Here is a 20,058-nt window from a genome sequence, read left to right as displayed (position 1 = left end):
TATTTTTTATTTTTGACGGATTGACCCGCCTAACGTGCAACTCATAACGGGTTGACTTGGTTTGAGGTTTTTCCAACCCGTCAAGCTGACGGGTCGGCCCATCCCACCCCGCTTGATCGCAAGCCAAGGCAGGGACGTTTCGGCTCAAATTGACATTTCTAATCACAACTATCTAGTAATTTATAGTTATAATAGATTGAAATTATTGCTAATTTTTTAAGTTTAAGATAAATTCAATATGAATCCAAAAACATTTGTATAAGTATTAAAAAAAAGGGCAATTTGCTCAAAAATCCTCAAATGCAAACATGTTTTGCTTTGAATTCCCTAATCATAAAATGTGGTAAACATCATACATCATGTGGTACAAAACCATATAAGATATGGTACAAATTAACAAAAATTGTGGTACAAAAAAGTGGCTAGGGAGTTCAGAGCAAAACATGTTTGCATTAAAGATTTTTCAGCAATTTACCGTTAAAAAAAACAAAGACAATGAGCATTAACTCAAAGTTATACCGAGAAAAAGAAAAAAAGGAATGTAGGCGTGGGTCAAATTTCTTTTAAGAATTCGACCCTAAAAGAAATTTGACAACAAGAAGGGAGAAACAATTGATATTTGACATATATGAAACAAGAAAATCAAAATAAAAAAAAATCTCGTTGATAATTTAAAAAAAAAAAAAAAAAAATCTTGATGATTATTTGAGATTAAAAAAATGATTATTCGAGATTATATCGTTAACAAATGGAATAAAAAGATAATGTTAATGTTATTGATTTTGAAATATAGGGTTAATATTATTGAAGATATGTGATTAACAAAATCAATATGAATTGATAATTAATTTATCTCGAGGTCGATGTTATAAAAAATTGAGATAAAATAACAATGATTATGTTGACATGGTTTGCTAAACTTTTATGATCAATAAATTCAAAAAATATATAAACTCAAGCCCAAGAAATCTGCATTTCTGATAGGAACTCCCCGCGGGGAAGATTTAAGTGGTGAAAAACATTCAAAAGCCCTCTACAAATCCATCTTTTTATCAATAATTATATATCCTCTCAATTTTATTTTTTTTATTTTCTGGCTTAAAATGGGGAATTAGTCTTGATCCAATTTCAGTTATAGATATATGTTAAATACTTGCTTTCGTCTTCAATTTTTGGTTCCCACACAGTCAAATTGGAATAGTTGAAGAGGGTAAATTGCGCTCGTCCTTTCCAACCAACAGTCGCTGAACTTGCCTCTTAACAAAGACTCCACAGTTTTCCCAGTAATCATTGTTATTTTTAGCAATTTTATAGTTGATGCTGTTCGGTTTAAGGCTGAACTCTGATCTGTAAGTTTTTTCTCTGGGTTCCGCGAAAATTGCGTGAAGTGGTTGAAGGAATCGATTAATGTTATGTTTTTTTCCTACGCAAATCATCAATTTTGACCAACCCTTTTCAATTTTAAAGATTTTGAGGTTGAAGGTAGACAAAAACTGGGGAATTGTTAGCTTTAGTTTTCATCTCTTTTTACGGGATTTGTGATTTATTTAAGTAGGCAAGAATTTATAAAATGGGCAATTTGCTTCTGGGGGTGTGAAAACATATTAAATTAAATCCTGGGTTGTACTTCTTTCAAGTCTGATGTACTGGAGAAATTATGCGTTTTTGTTGTTTGTATTATTTTCTGTTTCAGGCATAAAGTATACTGAAGAGGCTGGCATTTTGGCAGTTTATAATAACCAAGTAAATTAAGACTTTTAGGTGAGCGAAAGCTATATTTCTAGGTATATAACTTACTGAACATTGTAGGTATTTGGTGTAGAGGGGACGAGGATCCATCTTGAATTTATCTTTACTGTGACTGGTTTTGTGTTCTAGGTCTCGATGTATGTATTGGATTTTGTGTAATCGTCGCTCCTCCAAATGTGTAACTTGTGCTAGTTTAATGTTTATTTCCTCTATTTTTCCACTTTTAGGTTTTGTGAAGGAGGTGGATAATATGTCAAGGCCAATGCTGCTTGTTTTTCTGTTGCTGGTGTTGATCATCACATCGCAATTTGAATGGAGGCAACAATTAATGAGCGATGTGGATACAAATTCGAGGGATTCTCATAAGCAGGAACAGATTTCAAAAAGGGAAGAGATCATCAAAGAGAAAGTAATTGTAGTCTTCTCCTAATCTTTTAGCATCACATTTAGTAGTCAGTAGCCAGTGTTCATGGATCATACTGTTGGCCTTGTTGTCTTATTGATTGGTCAATCATTCGAATCTGTCATTTGTCCACTCCTCAAAGCAGCAGACCTAGTTAAATGTTTTAGTGTTTTATGTGTGAATGTGTTTCTATGTGAATTGAGTTGTGTATTTGTGGCACTTCGGGTGGTCAGTGGCTTGAAGCTGAATGTGATTCATCTACCACAGAAAGGTGTTTATTGTTTTCCATTGTTTTTGCCTGTGATCTGGGTCTTGTGATCTGTGTCTTGCATCTCTTTTAGAATTTCAAGCTCGTTGTGTCTTGCATCTCCATAAATGTGGTGTATCTATGATTTGGTTGTGTATGCATGGTAGTTTGTCGAGTTCTTTTTAATGTGGTACATTCTACTTTCTTTTAAATCTGGTACTTTCGGTGAATACACAGTACAAAAACTAGAATTCGTTGATCCCTGTATCTTAAGGACGTATTCTTATGTTTTGTGATTTTGTCGGTTATCACTCAATTTTCACATTGACCAAGTAACTTATGCAAATGCCACCAACGTCAAAGGTCAAAAAGATATCCTTGTCAGATGTTATTTATATGTATCTAACATTATTTAATATTACTTGAAAAGGTATGTTTCCAATGAGGTCAGACTTGTATTTGTTGGCACTTTCTGCAACAATTTCATGGTAGGAAAGATTTGAAAAATTCGCTTTAACATCTGCCAGCATGTACCTGGCGCATTTGTTAATTATTCTTGTTTCCATAGTTGTAGCTGAAACATAAAAAATATCCATCTATGGTAGAGAAAGTCCATCTGTTAAAGGCATTACTGTTGTTCATATAGGTGCTGTTAGGGAAAATATTAGTAACATAGCCACTATTAAAGCTTGGCTAGATGTGATAATTGCACGCTGTTGCTGATTATTTAATCAATGTGTTTTCAGACTACACATTATGTGGTTTTATGTTTGAAGAGATGACCTGGCAAATTTGCAAAGATATAATGACTTGATTATTCTTAGAGAAAAAATTTCTAAATTGTGTTTGGAATAGACGGTTGGATATTTTCAGTTATGTAAATAGCGGACACTTCCCAGTTCCCTTACTATATCAAGCTTTTCTGTCAGTAATTTTAACAGATTCAAAATTGTTTGAAATGAAGTCATTTGAAATGTGTATTTTTCATCGTTTCCTCAAATATAAATTTTTCCAACCAAACACAACCTCTGGGAAAATTCATTAATGCACGCCATTTCATTTGAGAAGATTTATGTTATGAGTGGTGTAGGAGTCTACAATTATCTATTTGGTTTTTCCAAGAGGTTATAACTGTGTCATATTGCCTTCTGAAGTGTCTTTTGATAGTCTGCAAAGAGAGTTTGGTGCGTCAAAATTTCCAAATTTTGCTGAATCCAAGAATTGTAGGAGCTACAGGAATGCATCAAGCAGTGATTATTAAAACCACGATTGTGAGCGCGGCATACAAGCAGCTGAAGCTCAAACTGCCCAAAATCTTCAAAAAGATTAATACGGTTTTCACGTCTTTGTAAAATTCGTCAACAAAATTTATAATTAAAGTAAGAATAAAAAATAGTTGCTATAAAGAAATAAATTAAAATAAGGTAGGAGTGTTTGAGCTCAATTTGATTAGTAGCTTCAGCTTTACTCAAGATCACTCAAAACTTTAACCGAACTGCTCATATTCTACCTATGAATAGCATGACTCTTTTGCTCCCCATTGATAGGAAGACTTGCATAGTTTCAGTGCCTTTTAGTAGAAGTGAAATGTGAGCTACATAAAGAAGAGTTTTGAATGAAAATATTTGGTGGATTATATGAACATCTTTACGCTGCCATATACTGTCAGATTACAAGGAATAATTGGTTGGATCTAAAAATGGGTTTGGTTAATCACGTGTTTTGTCTCAGGAAACACTCTGGTTCTGAGAAATTATATACCAGTAGAAAATACTGGGTTACTGGGTGACAGGGTGAGACTTATAAGTTACCAGGATTTTTAGCTGATGGATTTTCTTCTTGAAAGCTTATATTTGGAACAACTCTGAAGGATCATTTATTTTTGTGCTGTTAGATTTAGTTGATGCAACGTTTCTGAGTTTCTTTCAAGGAAACAACTTTTTTTTGCTCAATATCATGAATGATTTGTCTCAATTTTTGTTGATGTATCAGGATTGGAGATGAAGCTTCAAGTAATATTTGAGTAAAATTTGAACTTCATTTGCTTTTTGTTGTGTGTTTTTCCTTTCTTTTTTTGTGTGTTTTGGGTGTGCGGGGATGACATGAGGGAAAATAGAGGACATGAAGGTAGATTAATGGAAGGAAAGGCAATTGCAACCCAAGGAAGGGTCACTTGGGACAAAATTAACATTTTCAGAAAAAATATATTTGAGAGTTGAAGATTTTCGTTTTCCCCCATTCAGACTACTGGAGGCAAAAGTTGATGGGTTCCTTTTCAGTTTTCCGGAAACATACTCGATTGTGATCTCTATTTTTTCATCTGTGGTTATACCTAACCTATTTGGTGTTAAAAGTACAACACCAAACTCTTCTTGTAATCAAAACTTTACTCGCTCGGATTTCTTTTCATAATTGATATAGGATGAGATTTGTTAACACCTCTTTACCGAGAAGTGATGTTCTCGCTGAAACTTAACTCAGTCATTCGATCCTACCATGTGTTTGACATTGATACTGACACCCGTGGATTGACTTTTACACACACACATGTATATATATTTATTTGACAATGATTGGCTTTTATATTAGTTTCTCATTCTGGTGACATAAATACGTCCACCTTCTGCAGATAATCTTAACGCAGGAAAAGAACATCCAAAGACTAAATGAGCTTGTTCGAAGTCTCAGGGAACAGCTTCACCTGTGCCGGAACATCAATGAAACATTGAAGGGTACTCATAGCTCATTGACAGAACACATTATCGAGCTTGAGAGACAGCAGATACTGGAAGACTGACTGTACAGCTTTTGTTGAACAAGTGCGCGTCTTATCCTCACATTGTTGTATAACTTATATTTTTTTCGCTTTGTAGCATGTTTCTAGCGGAATTTGTGGTGCTAAAAAAGAAAATTTTATAGTGTATAAATGTCCTTACCTGCACTCCGCTAAATTCAGTGTTGGTTGTTGGTAGTCCCTATGGGTAAAACGTTGATTCAAATGCTTGTAAGTTGTTTCTTTAAATAGGAAACCAAAGTTTCTATAAGATCCTAATTTAATACAGAAAGTATAGAGATGAAGAGCACGGGTGAAAAGAACCAGATATGGATCCCTATTTTATGAAAACCCTCTACATATTTATGATTTAATAGGTCTTTTATGAGTCACAAATAAAGATCCGTGAGATGGGTTAAATCTGCTAACATTTACAATGAAAAATAATATTTTTGATATAAAAATAATATTTTTTCATAAATAACTCAAATAAGATATTCGTTTCACAAAATTGATCGGTGAAACTCTCACCAGAGTTTTTGTGCTATTGATTTGGTTACCCAATTTTTTTATGTGAACGAATAACTACAATCAAGCTTTTCGCCTCTCTTTTATATGGGTATGTGCTCAAAAATCCATTCATTCCCATACATTTGAATTTAAAATGAACGTATTGAAGATCAAATATTCAAGAAACACTCATAAAAGTACATTTCTATTCCAAGAGTTTTAAAACAAAATTTGAATAATCTGAACAGTTTTAAAACAAAATTTGGATCATCTGAAAATACCTTAAACCGTACTTCACATTAAAGATTTAGAAAGTGTGTTACAGTTTGGTTTTTAAAACGTAATTAACTTTATAGATTACGAAGAGCTGAGAAAAAAATCAGAATTTAATAGTATTTTAAAATAAAAGTGAAAAATTAAAAATTGGAAGTAAATAATGCTTGCTGAATAAGATAATTTTAATACTGATTTGTTTACTAAAATCACCACATGGATTTTAATTAAATTAAGCATAAATTAATTTAAAATCTCAAACTATTAAATCCACAAAACTGAATTTTTTTTCAGCAATAACCAAAATAACTTCTTTTTACTGATGGAAACAAATACAGCAGTCCAAAAAAATGAAAACTAACATAGAATCTGACTTTACATAGCTGTTTTTCTAAAAGCCAAAAACAAGAATTGTATTTTTCTTATTGATTGCAGATACACTCTAAATACCTGGCCTTTAAGTTTCATTATTAACTCAAACAAATATTGAGGGCGTGGTTTTATTTTTATTAATAACGAAAATAAAAATAAAAATAAAAATAAGTTGTTGCTTCAAACTCAAAACGTGAAAGAAATATTAAACCGAAGCTCCGCGATTGGAAACGATGAAATCTCAAGCGTAAATTGTCAATCTTAAACCATGCTTGCTTCATAAGATCTGGAATGTATACATTCCCAGCATCACGCGAAGAGGCTCTTACGAATCTGTAATTAGAGAAACAACAATTAGAGGCATGGCAGGATAGTGAAGTGGCTAAAATCTTCGATGTAATATAAATGAATGATATGCATTTTGTAAATTAATTTTTTAAAATTGTTTCACAAACATTAGTCCTCACTTGTGTATTTGAGCTAAAACAGAATATCAGAACAATAAACATTCATGAATCTTTGATTTCTAGTAACTTTTTTGTAGCCTGTATTAAGACAGGGATAATCTCAGGTCAGGGCAGACCCATCAGTGCGGGAGAGGCAGAAAAAAGATGAGAAATTTTCTAGAAATTCAAGTTAGCACGAGGTACCATTAATAGGTTACTACTGAGTGATCAAATACAGTTAATAAAAAGTGCTGTTAATAGATGGATGAGTACCTCTGGAAGCTTTTTACGAAATACAACATCCAGTCTAGCATCAAGAGTATTCTCAAACACGATTTTGCCGTCTCTAGAAGCCAATACAACGCCTCCAGAGCTGAAACAAGAATTAAGGAAAAAACAGTTGAACCAGATAGATTGTTTCCAGAGCAGAATCTATTCAAGAATGAAGCGAAAACAATGAATTGGTTTTGTATAAACTTCACTCTAGCAACAGAAGAACCAAATTTTCACACAAGTTTATGTATTTGAAAGCACAAATAGGAGTTACTAGAGTACCAGAAAAGCCCATGTGCATCATCTCCTGACGGAGCAGGTGGAAGGTGGACACTATCAACCACGATCTCGGGTGAATGAACTTTGGCCTTCTCTGCATACTCCTCCTTCGCAGATTTCAAGACAGAATTCACCAACTTTGCATCGTCTTTTCGACAACGTAACAACACAGATGGCTCTTTCAGCCTTAGCAAACTCTGAAATTTTTAAAAAATAATTTTCAGGAGAATGTCTGGCAAACTTGATGCATGTCCTTAAAGTAGAACTATAGTAAGTGGTTAGGTACGGAACGAGGACAAAAAAAAAAAAAACCCTTCATGCATCAATTTAACTAGGCAATACTATCTGCCATAACTGTGGATGAAGTTCAAATTTTTCAATAACACACTCAAAATAATTATCTGTAAATGATTCCAACCCTTGTCATAAATCATCGCACATAACAAGTATAATGACTAAAATTTCACAACCTGAACAATAAGATCCTTCAAGAGGTTCCTGTAACTATTTTGGTCGCTGCTCACATTCAATAGCTCCTTCGATGCCGACTCCTTCATAGAATTGACCAAATCATCCTGAGCTTGAAGAACCTTGATTCGAGAGGCGTTGAGCTGCATCGAATACTCACTGGAAAATTCAATAGTTTTAGCATACAAGATTTCACTTACACGATTGTTGTACATGTTCTCATAACACATCAAATTCAGAAGAGCATCATGCTCACTTCAACAACAGCTTGTACATAAATGTTGAGCAACAGATAATAAACTTGCAACGATTTCAAAAATTCAGGACAAGTTAGCAGATAATCACACAAGATAATTTCATCGGATCAGCATAAGAAATCGAAATATGATTATCAATCTCCAATTTCATTCTATGTTTCTCTCAAACGACCAAAAAAATTTATAAGTCATGAAAAAATTCAGCATCACCGTTTCAGGTCACAATTCACACATACGCCAGATTAGATTAAAAGTAATCAACAAAGCAGCAAACAGGAAAACCAAAAATTACATTTTCTTTCGGACTTGAACTTGTTTCTCCTTACGCTCGTACTCCTGCCTGATTTTCTTCTTCTCAGCTTCCACTAGCTGCAACTTCTCGATATTGAATTCCTGCCAAAGGAAAAATAATAATAATCAAAACAAAAACCATCGAGAATCGAGTGAAAAAACAAAAATATATGTATAATGATACTGAAATTGCATACTTCTTCAGCGGAGACGGAGATCTCGTTAGCTTTCTCCTCCGCTTCCTGACGGATGAATCGAACCATCTGCTGGATCTGCTTGGAGACATCTGCGTCGTTCATTTTTGGATCAGGATTGGGTTTCAGAACTTCAAGCTCCGGTTTGGTTTCGTTCCTCCGATGATAGAATGAAGACTCGCTGGAATTTTCGATTCAAGCTATTTTATATTTTCGTGGGGACTCCATCCATTTTAAATTATTTTATTTTATAGAATAAAATAATAATAACAATTAATCAGTGAACTAACAAGTGACGTGTGTCCAAACACTATTTTGTCTATTTAATTAAATGCTTAAAAATTGAAATTGGATTAATGAAACTAGTCAAAATTTTTGGATGTGTTGAAAATATGATATTATTATTATTATTTAAAGTTGAATGTTGAATGTTGAATATTGAGTTGTAAAATGTGGAAAATTAGTGTGTGATGATATAGATGATGATGTTTTAATTTTTGGACTAATTTTCAAATGAGATCTATAAATAGAACTCTCCATTTGTGTATAAAATCACAATTGAATTGAGAGAAAAAAATTTGTGAAGTGTAGAGTTTGATATATTTGAGGTTTGGATTTTTTACTTTTTACCATAAATGTTTATTTTTTCACAACACGTTATCAGCACGATCGCTCGAAGGTTTTCTATAATTTCCGACGCTCCAAAACACAAAGAGAAAAGAAAAATATTCAACAAGTAAGAATATTTATTTTACTGTTTATATATTTTTTACTATGCATATATATTAATATATAATTTCATGTTATTATAAAAAAAGATATATATGACACCGACCTTATTATAACGTGATATGATATATATTTATTATGTATATATACATAACTATATTAATATATAATTTCATGTTATTATATAAAAGAATGTCTATGACACCGACCTTATAATAACGTGATATGATATAATATTATTGTGTATTTATATACTAACAATATTCGTATAATCTCATATTATTATATAAAATGATGTCTATGACACCGATCTTATAATAATGTGATATGATATACATAATTATTTAATTATGATTATCATTATATGCATCACATGATTATCATAAATTTTTATTCAACACATATTCATTTTTTTTCTTACCCCCCAAAATGGCTAGTTTTTGCCCTATAAATATGTTCACTCAAACTCATTTCAATCACACCAAATTCACTCTTTCTCTCAAAATATTTTCTCCTCGGTTTTTTTTTTAAGAAAATGGCATTTTTAAGGCTATTTTTTATAATTATTATGGTTATCATGGTAGCAAGTCTTTTATTTATCGATGATTATCCACCACGTACTTTTTCTCTACTTGTACACATACTTGTAATTTTCGTTCTTTCATTATTTTGTATTGTCATATTAATAGAAATTAACTAATAAAATGCATTGTTATTTTTCTAGTACCACCATGTCAAATTTGTCCAAGATTGAATTCGTTGCGCTCGATATCACTGGAAAGAATTATATGTCATGGACTCTCGATGTAGAAATGCATCTTGAGTCATTGGGTCTAACTAATACCATCAAAGAAATAATATATCGTCCTCACAAGAAAAAGTAAGTCTATGATTTTCTTACGTAGACATCTTGATGAAGGATTGAAATGTGAGTATCTCACAGAAAAAGACCCAATGATTTTATGGAAAGCGCTGAAAGAAATATTTGAGCATGTAAGGGAAGTTATACTTCCGATCGCCCATGATGAATATAATACGTTGAGATTCCAAGACTTTAAAAAAGTCAGTGATTACAATTCTGTGATGTATCGAATAGTCTCGCAATTGAAATTTTGGGGGCATGTTGTTACTGAAATGGAAATGCTTGAAAAAACATTTTTCACTTTCCACGCATCGAATATAACTCTACAACAACAGTATAGATTGCGTGGATTTTCGAGATATTCTGAACTCATCGCATGTCTTCTTGTGGCGGAAAAGAACAACGAATTGTTAGTGAGAAATCATCAATCCCGACCCACTGGATCAACGACATTTCCAGAAGCAAATGTCGTAATTAAAAATGAAAACCAAAATCAAAGGCATAGACAAGATTTTGGTCGTGGACGAGGTCGAGGACGTGAGCGTGAACGTGGACGTAGACGTAAAAATGATCGCGATCGTGGTCGCGGCCGTGGATATAAAAATAATCGAAATAGTTACTTCAATAACTCATCTCAAAAGAATGTCACGAACCACCCACCAAAAAAGTAGCATGAAAACACGAGTGAAAATAAAAATCACTCAAAAAGATCTGAGAGTGTTTGTTATAGATGTGGCACTCCAGGACATTGGTCACATATTTATCGAACCCCTGAGCACCTATGTAAGCTCTATAAAGAATCGATAAAGGGGAAAGGAAAAAAGACCAATTTTTCTGAACCAGTAACCATTTAAATGGTTCAACTCATTTCGATGCAGCTGATTTTTCAAATGATTTTGAGAACATTGATTAATATATTGGTGGAATTAGAATGTAACATACTGTATTTTTCATGTATTCTTGTATTATGAAACATGTTATATTTTTCATATAATGTCATTAATTTTCTTTATTGCATATTTTCTTTTGAAGTTCAAAATGGAAAACGGTATGAGCAAAGCTAAATAAGAAAATAATCTCATGGAAGTTTGCATACCCGATAGTGGTACAACACACACTATTCTCCGAGATAAAAGATATTTCTTGAAATTAAAACCAACAAAAACAATGGTGAATACAATATCAGGTCATGTAGATTTGATTGAAGGTTATGGAAAAACACATTTTTTGTTACCTAATGGTACAAAATTTTTTGATAAAAGATGTTGTATATTCACCACAATCAAAAAAAAATTTGTTGAGTTTTAATGACATATATTCTCATAGGTATGATACTGAGACGATAACTGATGCAAATCAGAAATATATGTGTCTTACCACATATAAATCAAGAAAGAAATATGTGGTTGAAAAATTATCAATGCTCCCTACTGGATTGCATTATACACGTATAAGTCCAATCGAATCAAATATGGTGGTTAATAGTTCTTCAATATTAACCAATTGGCATGATCGATTGGGACATCCTTGTTCAATAATAATGCGAAGAATTATTGAAAATACACATGGTCATCCATTGAAAGACCAGAAGATCTTTCAGAATAATAAGTTTCAATGTAAAGCATTTTCTTTTGAAAAATTTATTATAAGACCATCACCAGCTAAAATCCAAACAGAATCACCCATATTTCTTGAACGTATTCAGGGTGATATTTGTGGGCCAATTCATCCACCGTGTGGACCATTTTGATACTTTATGGTATTGATCTATGCCTCTAGCAGATGGTCACATGTATTCTTATTGTCAACTCGGAATGTGGCATTTGCAAGATTAATGACTCAAATAATAAAATTGCGAAATCAATTTTCCGATTATACAATCAAGAAAATAAGACTTGATAATGCTGGAGAATTTACTTCCCAGACTTTCAATGACTATTGTATGTCAATGGAAATTACTGTTGAACATCCTGTTGCTCATGTTCTGTTGGGAAACTTAGTTTTGGTGTTTACAAGTTGCAAAGCTGATATTTGGAGCTAAACTGTTTCACGATCAACTACCGCGCTCAACTGAACAAGAGATGCTAAACTGACTCCATCAGTTTACACTCACTAAACTGACCGCATCACTTCATCTGCATCGGTCTACTACCTTGACATTTTCGGATAAGTTCGTCCGTACTCTGACAAACTCTGCTGATGGTAGTACCGCGATGCAAAGGGCAATGTCGGCTCCAAAATTCGTTAGTGATAATGACAAATACAACGGGAATAATTTGAAACATATCTGAAGAATTCCAAATTGGATTTATGACCATTGGCAATCCAAAGAGTATAAATAGAAATCTTGATCAATCAAAGAAACTCTCGGGGAACGCTTTGAAAACTCTGCTATTTTACGAGAATACAAAAAGCTTCACACGCTCAAGATTTGATTAAGGAACTCGAAGCACAAACGCTGAAGTGTTATTCTGATCATTGTAGGATCATTTTTGTGCTAAGAATTTCGAGCTATATTCATTCCATCTACTTATCAGTCTAGGACTGAAACTGAAGTATTTACTAGAAGTTCTTGTTTAGGTAGTGTTTAAGTCCTAAACTGGATCGGGGTTTTGCAAATTACTTGTAAAATTCAAAGTCTTCTAGTGATATCCTTCCGAGGTGGAAAAAGGGGTGACGTAGGAGTGTTTGAAATCTCCGAACATCCATAAACAACTGCTTGTGTTATTTCAATTTACCTATCATTACCATCTTACCTAAACTGATACTTACCCAGTGTTCAGATCTGCAATTTGGCATACTTCCGCACATACTTCTGTTTTCCAAATTCCATCAGACATTAAGATAAGCTTGGGATTCAGTCACTAAACCGATTGAATTCAATTATATTGCACTAAACTGCTTGAAAGTCTATTCACCCCCCATCTACACTTTCAACCGATCCTAACATGTTCATACACAGAATGGATTAGCTGAATCATTGATTAAATGTCTACAACTGATTGCTAGACCAATGATTATGAGAACAAAACTCCCTATTTCTATATGGGGACATGTAATTTTACATGCTGCGGCATTAATTCGCATCAGAACAAGTGCATATCATAAATTCTCCCCATTACAGCTTGCATTTGGTAAAGAACCAGATATTTCTTATCTGAGAATTTTTGGATGTATGATGTATGTGCCTATTGCACCACCTCAATGATCAAAAATGGGTCCTCAAAGAAAGATCGATATTTATATCGGTTATGATAGCCCATCAATCATTTGATATCTTGAGCCTCAAACAGGCGATGTGTTTACAGCACGTTTTGCTGATTGTCATTTTAATGAAGAACTCTTCCCAATTTTAGGGGGAGAAAAGAAACACATAAAAAAGTCACATGGTATGTACCATCATTGTTACATTTGGATCCAAGAACCAAATAATGTGAAAAAGATGTACAACAAATTGTGCATTTGCAAAGAATAGCAAATCAAATGTCAGATGCATTTGCAGACACAAAAGAGGTAACAAAATCATATATATCTGTTGTAAATGCCCATGCTCGAATTGAAATGTCAAAAAAACAAATTGAAGACACTCGTGATGTCATAAAACGCTTGAAGCGTGGAAGGCCAGTCGGTTCCAAGGATAAAAATCCTCGGAAAAGAAAAGTCATAGAAAAACACGATGATCACAAAATAGAAAATGGTGTTCGATAAGAAACACCTGATGATGAAAATATTCTGTCAGAACCACAAACTGACGAAAATCGTGAAATCTCTATCAATTATATTAATACTGGAAAAATATGGAATCAAAAAGATATAGAAGATATTCATGAGATATATTCTTATAATGTGGCTTGTGACATCATAAATAAGAATGAAGATCATGAACCAAAATGTTTCGGCGAATGTAAAACTCGGCATAATTGGGCAAAATGAAAAGATGTCATCCATGTTGAATTGGATTTGCTAAATAAACGCAATGTTTTTGGACCTATAGTCCTCACACCTGAAGGTGTAAAACCTGTTGGATACAAATGAGTTTTTATTCGAAAGCAAAATGAGAAAAATGAAATAGTAAGATATAAAGCTAGACTTGTTGCACAAGGTTTTTCTCAAAGACCTGGAATTGATTATGAAGAAACGTATTCTCCTGTTATGGATGCAATTACGTTTCGATATTGATTAGTTTGGCAGTGTCTGAAAATTAGGAAATGTGTCTTATGGATGTTGTTACAGCTTACTTATATGGATCACTTGATAGTGATATATACATGAAAATCCCTGAAGGATTTAAGATGTCTGAAGCACAAAGTTCAAAACCCAGAGAATTTTATTCTGTGAAATTTCAAAGATCATTATATGGGTTAAAGCAATCCGGCCGAATGTGGTATAATCGGCTAAGTGATCACTTGATGAAAAAGAGATATGTAAATGATTCAATATGTCCTTGTGTTTTCATCAAGTAAACAACATCCGGATGTGTAATTATTGTTGTATATGTTGATGATTTAAACATTATTGGAACGAATAAGGAAATTCAAGAAGATATGATGTACTTGAAAGAAGAATTCGAAATGAAGGATCTTGGAAAAACCAAGTACTGTTTGAGTTTGCAAATCGAACAAAAAAAATTGTGGAATTTTTGTTAACCAGGCAAATTATACAGAAAAGATCCTTAAACGTTTTAATATGAATAAATCAAATCCATTAAGTACTCCAATGGTTGTTAGATCATTAAATATAGAAAAAGGATCCATTCCGTCCATGTGAAGATGATGAAGTTATTCTTGGTCCAGAAGTACCATATCTAAGTGTCATTGGTGCCCTTATGTATCTTGCAAATTGTACTAGACCTGATATATCTTTTGCTGTAAATTTATTGGCAAGATTCAGCTAATATCCAACAAAGAGGTACTGGAACGGAATTAAACATATATTTCGTTATCTACGATGAACGACAGATTTGGGACTTAATTCATCACCGCAATTTTATGTTGTATAGATGCATTCTTAAATCGAGGTTTCGAAGTTTATTTCAATTTAATCTATTTCAAGTCAAAAAATTTGAAATCAATCAATCCAAGTAATACATCACAAACATGAAAATATTTTAGAGAGTGGAACCGCAAAAATACCAAAGATTGAGTTTCACTTGATGAATTCTGTAAAAACGTTTGGAGTATTTTATACTTAAAAAATTTAAAATTTAAAACAAATGTTTGGATAAAATTTTTGTAAAATGAAAAAATATTCCCAAATATAGTTTTAAAAGAATAATTGAAATATTTTTTTTATATTTTTAGAATTGAAATTAATGATGAACACAAAAGATTTTACTTTTAAAATGTAATAAAATTTCTATAAATAGTTGTTCGAACACATATTTATTATTAAAATAATTTTTAAAATAATTTATAAAACTCTCGTAAACCCACTTTAATCCAAACGTTTTATAAGTATTTTTTTCAAATAGAGACACTGATAATTTCATATGAAATAGATGAAAAGCACATAAAACTAAACGGAAACTACATAAAAATATCAATGAGATGAATCCATAATTCATAGTCATTTCTTGAGAATAAAATAAGATATAGTATAAAATATATTTCAAAGCGCCTGTGCTCTTCTCTAAATGAGATACAGACGAACAATGGAACCTAAAAATATATACAGATGCTATATTCTTATAGCTTACATAATTTATTCGACCACCGGTACAATTCAGAACAATACTGTACATCCAACACTCTCTCCCTCATTAACATGCCGAAACAACCTTGGATCTTCGTACTATTCGGCTCACAGCTGCGACGAGCCGAGAACGTCTGTATCCTTTGCAGGATTGTTGACAATCCCAGAAGAGTTGGCCGCATAATACGTCGGTGTCGTACTAGGCAGTGGATTTGAATCATGCAGAACTCGAATTACTCTTCGTGAATTGGGTTCAAGCTATTCCAGTCAATCCCGGCTATTGTACAAAGTCAGGGAATGCAGCAAAATATTCTGAGAAAGTTAGGTTATAAAACAAAAGGAAATGGCGATTTCAGTTAGGATACGTTCTGTTCTCCACATGTCGGTGATGCTTATATCCGTATCTGACAGTAGCCAATAATCAGCATCATTCTGCAATACGATCAAAGGATTTATAGCCACTGACGATGTGATATTGCACTGTTATTAGACTTCAAATCATTTTGTGCCCCGGCGTTAATCTATACGAGTCTATACTCTATATAATAAGAGTAAGGTAACGAGTCCATACACTAGTCATGCAGTTCATCAAAATAAGTTCTTCTCAATTCTCATACAATTGGAGGACTTACGCTGACTTCAGGTACTATCTTCATGATGCCACTTACAAAATCCTGAGCTGAACCTGTATCTGGGAACAGTCTTTCGGGTTCTAACCCCGCCACACCAAGTTCACTTCCTCTGCTCTCCTCAGTGGGTAGTGGATTTTCATTAGCAGTTGATGTTTCGGGAATGTTTGGTTGTTCATCCGCATGTATCTCCTCCATCTTTTCCTCAAACTGACTAAATTAAATAAGATAGAAAGTCAAAGACGACCCAAAGTAGATCACTATTCACAGCAGAATGCACGACAGGTGGTCAATATTCGTCCTTTTGAGGGGCAAGCTTAACCAGTCTAGGAAAGGTAAAAACGAAACAAACAAGGGAGTGAGTGGCCGTACAAACCTGACAAGGTAAACATCTATCGGCCCCATGGTGCTTCGAAGAACTATTCTATATCTCCTCTGTGGATAATCAACAGCCTGGTAGAAAGAAATTAACATGAATTTGCCTAAAAAATTTCTTCAAAGCGATCGGCCGCTCGTGTAGAGACCAGTCAGTCACTGTTCACCGGATTGGAAAATAATATTACCTCGTCTGGATCTGGGACTTCTAAAGTAGTGCCATGAGGAGCTTTAATTGCTATTAATGTCTCATTCTGGCGGAGGAACATAAACACATTTCAGACTCAACTTCTTCAGAATAAAATGATCGAAATAGGTACTATATTGTAGACCTGGAAGCAAGGCAAGTTCTTTATATCTTCTTCTGTAACAAAAAGCCACCTAAAAGACAATAACACACAAACATTCAGGGATATGACTGAAAGTTAAATCATTCATCTAACAGAAATTGGTGAGTACTATACTTCTGATTGTTTGCATCTTCACTGAGGCTCGTCAGTTTTTCTTGCATTTCTCTGGAATAACAGGAAATGTGTCAAATGGCTTTGTGCTTACTAGTGACCAGAAAAATGTATAGAATTGTCGAAGATCATATGATAACCTTATCCGATCATCCAATCTGTGCTCCTCCACATTCAAATTTTCTATGTCTTCCTGTAGAGTAGCAAAAAATAATTGTAAACTATTTATCATCTTTCAAAATTAGATCCAAGCTCACTTCGATTCAACTTCAAAAATATATCTCACAATAAGTTGTACCGAGAGAATAAATTAAGAAATGTGACAGAAATTTCGTGCATAGACCGATATGCGTTTTTTTTTTTGTATCATTTTTATATACATACCTGCAAACCGGAAAGACTCTCATCAACTTCTCCTGGCCTTGAAACGTCTACACCCCTAATTGACATCTATAGCCATCAGTAACTTGCATTTTCTAATTGACTTTTGATGACACTATACTGAAAACTAGAGAGAAATTAGAAATGTATCAAGCAAGCTTCATACTTCCACTGGATTCTGTTCTTGATTTTTTTTTCTATAAGCCCAATGCCTTCAAGAACATTAGTTATATCATATATGCGCCTTTTCTGCACCTGTTGCAACAACAAGATTTCAGCTACCTAAAGTTGTTCGAAAGTGAAGCTTTAAATTGGATGGAATAACCACCTCCAATGTGCCTGCAGCTTTGTTCAAATCAAGAATACCATCTTCAGCGTTTTTAAACAGATTTATAAACTTCTTTGTCAAGAGACCTGGGTCAAGAAAATACATACGAAAACATAGGAGTTATCCTGGAATAAATTGGAACTAAAGAGAAATTTTGGCATTTGTAAAGACAACTTAATTACCCAGAGAACTATCATAACGACAGGGACCAACTTGACTGAGAATATTGCCCAAGGGAGAACCTGCATAGTAAATATATCATGATTCATTATCTTTAGTTCTAGGTTCAAAAGGAGAGATATTTTTACGGAGCTATCATTTACAATATTTGATGGTTGTAAATATTACCAATGTTTGTCATAGGAGATCCGGATTTATTGGTTTTAGTCGTCCTTGGAACCTTGGGATTTTTTCCCACTTTTCCCCGCGTCTGAAATGGTCCTTTAATAACCCCAACACTGCCAGAACCCATGTTTTTCTCAGCATATTTAGCTTCAAGGTCCACTGTTCTGCTCTTCCTCTTTGATTGCTAGAGGAGTCAAAATAAACAAACCACAATCAAGATACACACAGGACAAACGTGGATTTCCCCATTTCAATTAGTATATTCATGTGCATCGAGATAAAAAGAAGTGACTTGGAGTTGGGACTATTTGACTTGTTTAATACTTCGTACAGTAAAACTCGCCGCAAAAGTCAATATTTGTCATTACACAATAAATCAAAAGGCATCTCTTCCACGTAATAACAGAAAATTGCATTTTCATGTCAGTTAAACCAAGCAATTAGAGTTATCAGTAAACCAGTACAAAAAGATTTTCCATACTCATCAATAGAAGAATACAAACCAAAAGCCACTTCAATGTTCTGCCTAATAACATAAAAGAGTGAAAGCTTGAAGCCAAAATGTACGGGTATAGACCTGTACAATGAAAGAACCAAAGAACCCAATTTTAATTCAGCTACCAATATTCCCTTGACAACAAAAATATCAGTCCTTCATACTAAAACCCTGAATCATAACTGAAACCAGAAGTCCACATCAAATTTCATCATCTAAATAATTTCAGATGGGGACCTTGTTCACTCATCCCCACTTAAACTACAAAAACTAAGATAAATGTCACATCGAAAACGCTTTTGAACAGAATTATGTAAAGGATTCAAATTTCAAAGCGCTCACAAGTGGTGTCTTCACAACGATGGCTTCATAGAAATCTTGATCAGGCTGGAGACGATGAGGGTCAACATCATCGAAGCGGTGGTAGTCGCCGTCATCGCTTCCTCCAAAGGGCGGATTCATGGAGGTGAAAGGGGACTTTTTCTTCGAATTCTGCTGTTGCATGATGGGATTTTTCTCAAGTCTCAATGACTGAGAGAAACAGAGAGGGGATGAATTCTTGGAACTCAGAATTCATTCCCATTTCCAGAAGCCTTTCTGGTTCGAGGGTTTTGGGGTTTCCGAAATGGGAAACCAAATAGAAGGAGACGCGATTGGAATTGGGGAAGAAATCGAAGTGGGAATCGGTAAAGATCTGAATTTGGAAGGAGGAAAGCAAAAGCGGGAGAGAAGAGAGGAGAAGAAAGAAGAAGAATATGGGAGGTTTCAGATATGGATGTATTGTGGAGGGAAGCACTTGTTTATTTATTTAATTCATTTTTTTTTTGTTCATTCACTCATTATTGTTGTATTTATTTGGAGGGAAGCACTTATTTTTTCTACTTAGTTATTATAAATGTATTATTTTTTTTAATAACAATGTAAATAATTAAGGTCTATTTTTGGATGTAAACTGAACATGAGATAAAGGAATTAAAATGCTAGCTATAAATCGTCAACTCGAAAATTCAACATCTCCTCAAAAACGTTGTATTATTATTGTTGTTGTCTATATTTTATATATGTATAACTTTTTTCAATCATGAAAAGATAAGTTCAATTCTTTTGTCAAACGTGACATATGATTATACGTGATTATGTCATATTTTTCATAATCATATGTACAAAATAAAACTTGCAACTAAATATTAAACGCGATTGAAAGATTTTGGTATTGAGTGAAATTG

The 20,058-nt window shown here is 33.6% G+C and overlaps 3 protein-coding genes across 8 annotated transcripts; 1 reads left to right on the top strand and 2 right to left on the bottom strand.

Moving 5' to 3' along the window:
* Nucleotides 1-925: 925 nt before the first annotated feature.
* Nucleotides 926-5,443, top strand: LOC140881332 (uncharacterized). 6 transcript variants are annotated; one of them, XM_073286544.1, is made up of 4 exons: nt 927-1,283; nt 1,694-1,761; nt 1,977-2,158; nt 5,029-5,443. In XM_073286544.1, exons 3-4 carry the CDS (start codon nt 2,000-2,002, stop codon nt 5,194-5,196), a joined length of 327 nt encoding a protein of 108 aa, XP_073142645.1. In that variant the 5' UTR covers nt 927-1,283; nt 1,694-1,761; nt 1,977-1,999; the 3' UTR covers nt 5,197-5,443. The 6 variants fall into 6 exon arrangements, with proteins under 6 accessions (XP_073142647.1, XP_073142646.1, XP_073142645.1 ...); XM_073286542.1 differs by having other exon boundaries at nt 927-1,349; XM_073286546.1 differs by lacking the exon at nt 1,694-1,761 and having other exon boundaries at nt 926-1,283.
* Nucleotides 5,444-6,391: 948 nt separating this feature from the next.
* Nucleotides 6,392-8,726, bottom strand: LOC140882490 (V-type proton ATPase subunit E-like). Its single transcript, XM_073288535.1, has 6 exons — nt 8,539-8,726; nt 8,343-8,443; nt 7,796-7,952; nt 7,329-7,522; nt 7,047-7,146; nt 6,392-6,660 (listed from the first exon to the last, which is right to left on the bottom strand). The coding sequence occupies exons 1-6, from the start codon at nt 8,638-8,640 to the stop codon at nt 6,637-6,639; spliced, it is 678 nt and encodes a 225-aa protein (XP_073144636.1). The 5' UTR covers nt 8,641-8,726; the 3' UTR covers nt 6,392-6,636.
* A 6,966-nt stretch (nt 8,727-15,692) lies between these two features.
* LOC140882905 (transcription factor E2FB-like) lies at nt 15,693-19,595 on the bottom strand. The gene is made up of 14 exons (XM_073289151.1): nt 19,175-19,595; nt 18,340-18,520; nt 18,174-18,233; nt 17,992-18,077; nt 17,830-17,918; nt 17,667-17,721; nt 17,423-17,475; nt 17,286-17,336; nt 17,154-17,202; nt 17,010-17,075; nt 16,823-16,899; nt 16,450-16,660; nt 16,183-16,249; nt 15,693-16,094 (listed from the first exon to the last, which is right to left on the bottom strand). Exons 1-14 carry the CDS (start codon nt 19,334-19,336, stop codon nt 16,051-16,053), a joined length of 1,251 nt encoding a protein of 416 aa, XP_073145252.1. The 5' UTR covers nt 19,337-19,595; the 3' UTR covers nt 15,693-16,050.
* Between the last annotated feature and the right edge of the window lie 463 nt (nt 19,596-20,058).

This window comes from Henckelia pumila, chromosome 2 (assembly GCF_033568475.1).
Source record: "Henckelia pumila isolate YLH828 chromosome 2, ASM3356847v2, whole genome shotgun sequence".
Lineage (NCBI taxonomy): Eukaryota > Viridiplantae > Streptophyta > Magnoliopsida > Lamiales > Gesneriaceae > Henckelia > Henckelia pumila.
The sequence above is the reverse complement of the archived record's forward strand: the minus strand, read 5'-3'. Positions and strand labels throughout refer to the sequence as shown.

Coding starts and splice junctions, on each gene's coding strand:
- LOC140882905 (XM_073289151.1), bottom strand. CDS start 19,336: ATGCAACAGCAGAATTCGAAGAAAAAGTCCCCTTTCACCTCCATGAAT. Junction 18,521..19,174: donor TCGTTGTGAAGACACCACTT/GTGAGCGCTTTG, acceptor TGACTCCTCTAG/CAATCAAAGAGGAAGAGCAG. Junction 18,234..18,339: donor ATCTCCTATGACAAACATTG/GTAATATTTACA, acceptor TTTACTATGCAG/GTTCTCCCTTGGGCAATATT.
- LOC140882490 (XM_073288535.1), bottom strand. CDS start 8,640: ATGAACGACGCAGATGTCTCCAAGCAGATCCAGCAGATGGTTCGATTC. Junction 8,444..8,538: donor TCTCCGTCTCCGCTGAAGAA/GTATGCAATTTC, acceptor TTCCTTTGGCAG/GAATTCAATATCGAGAAGTT. Junction 6,661..7,046: donor TTCGTAAAAAGCTTCCAGAG/GTACTCATCCAT, acceptor CTCTAATTACAG/ATTCGTAAGAGCCTCTTCGC.
- LOC140881332 (XM_073286546.1), top strand. CDS start 2,000: ATGTCAAGGCCAATGCTGCTTGTTTTTCTGTTGCTGGTGTTGATCATC. Junction 2,159..5,028: donor AAGAGATCATCAAAGAGAAA/GTAATTGTAGTC, acceptor CACCTTCTGCAG/ATAATCTTAACGCAGGAAAA.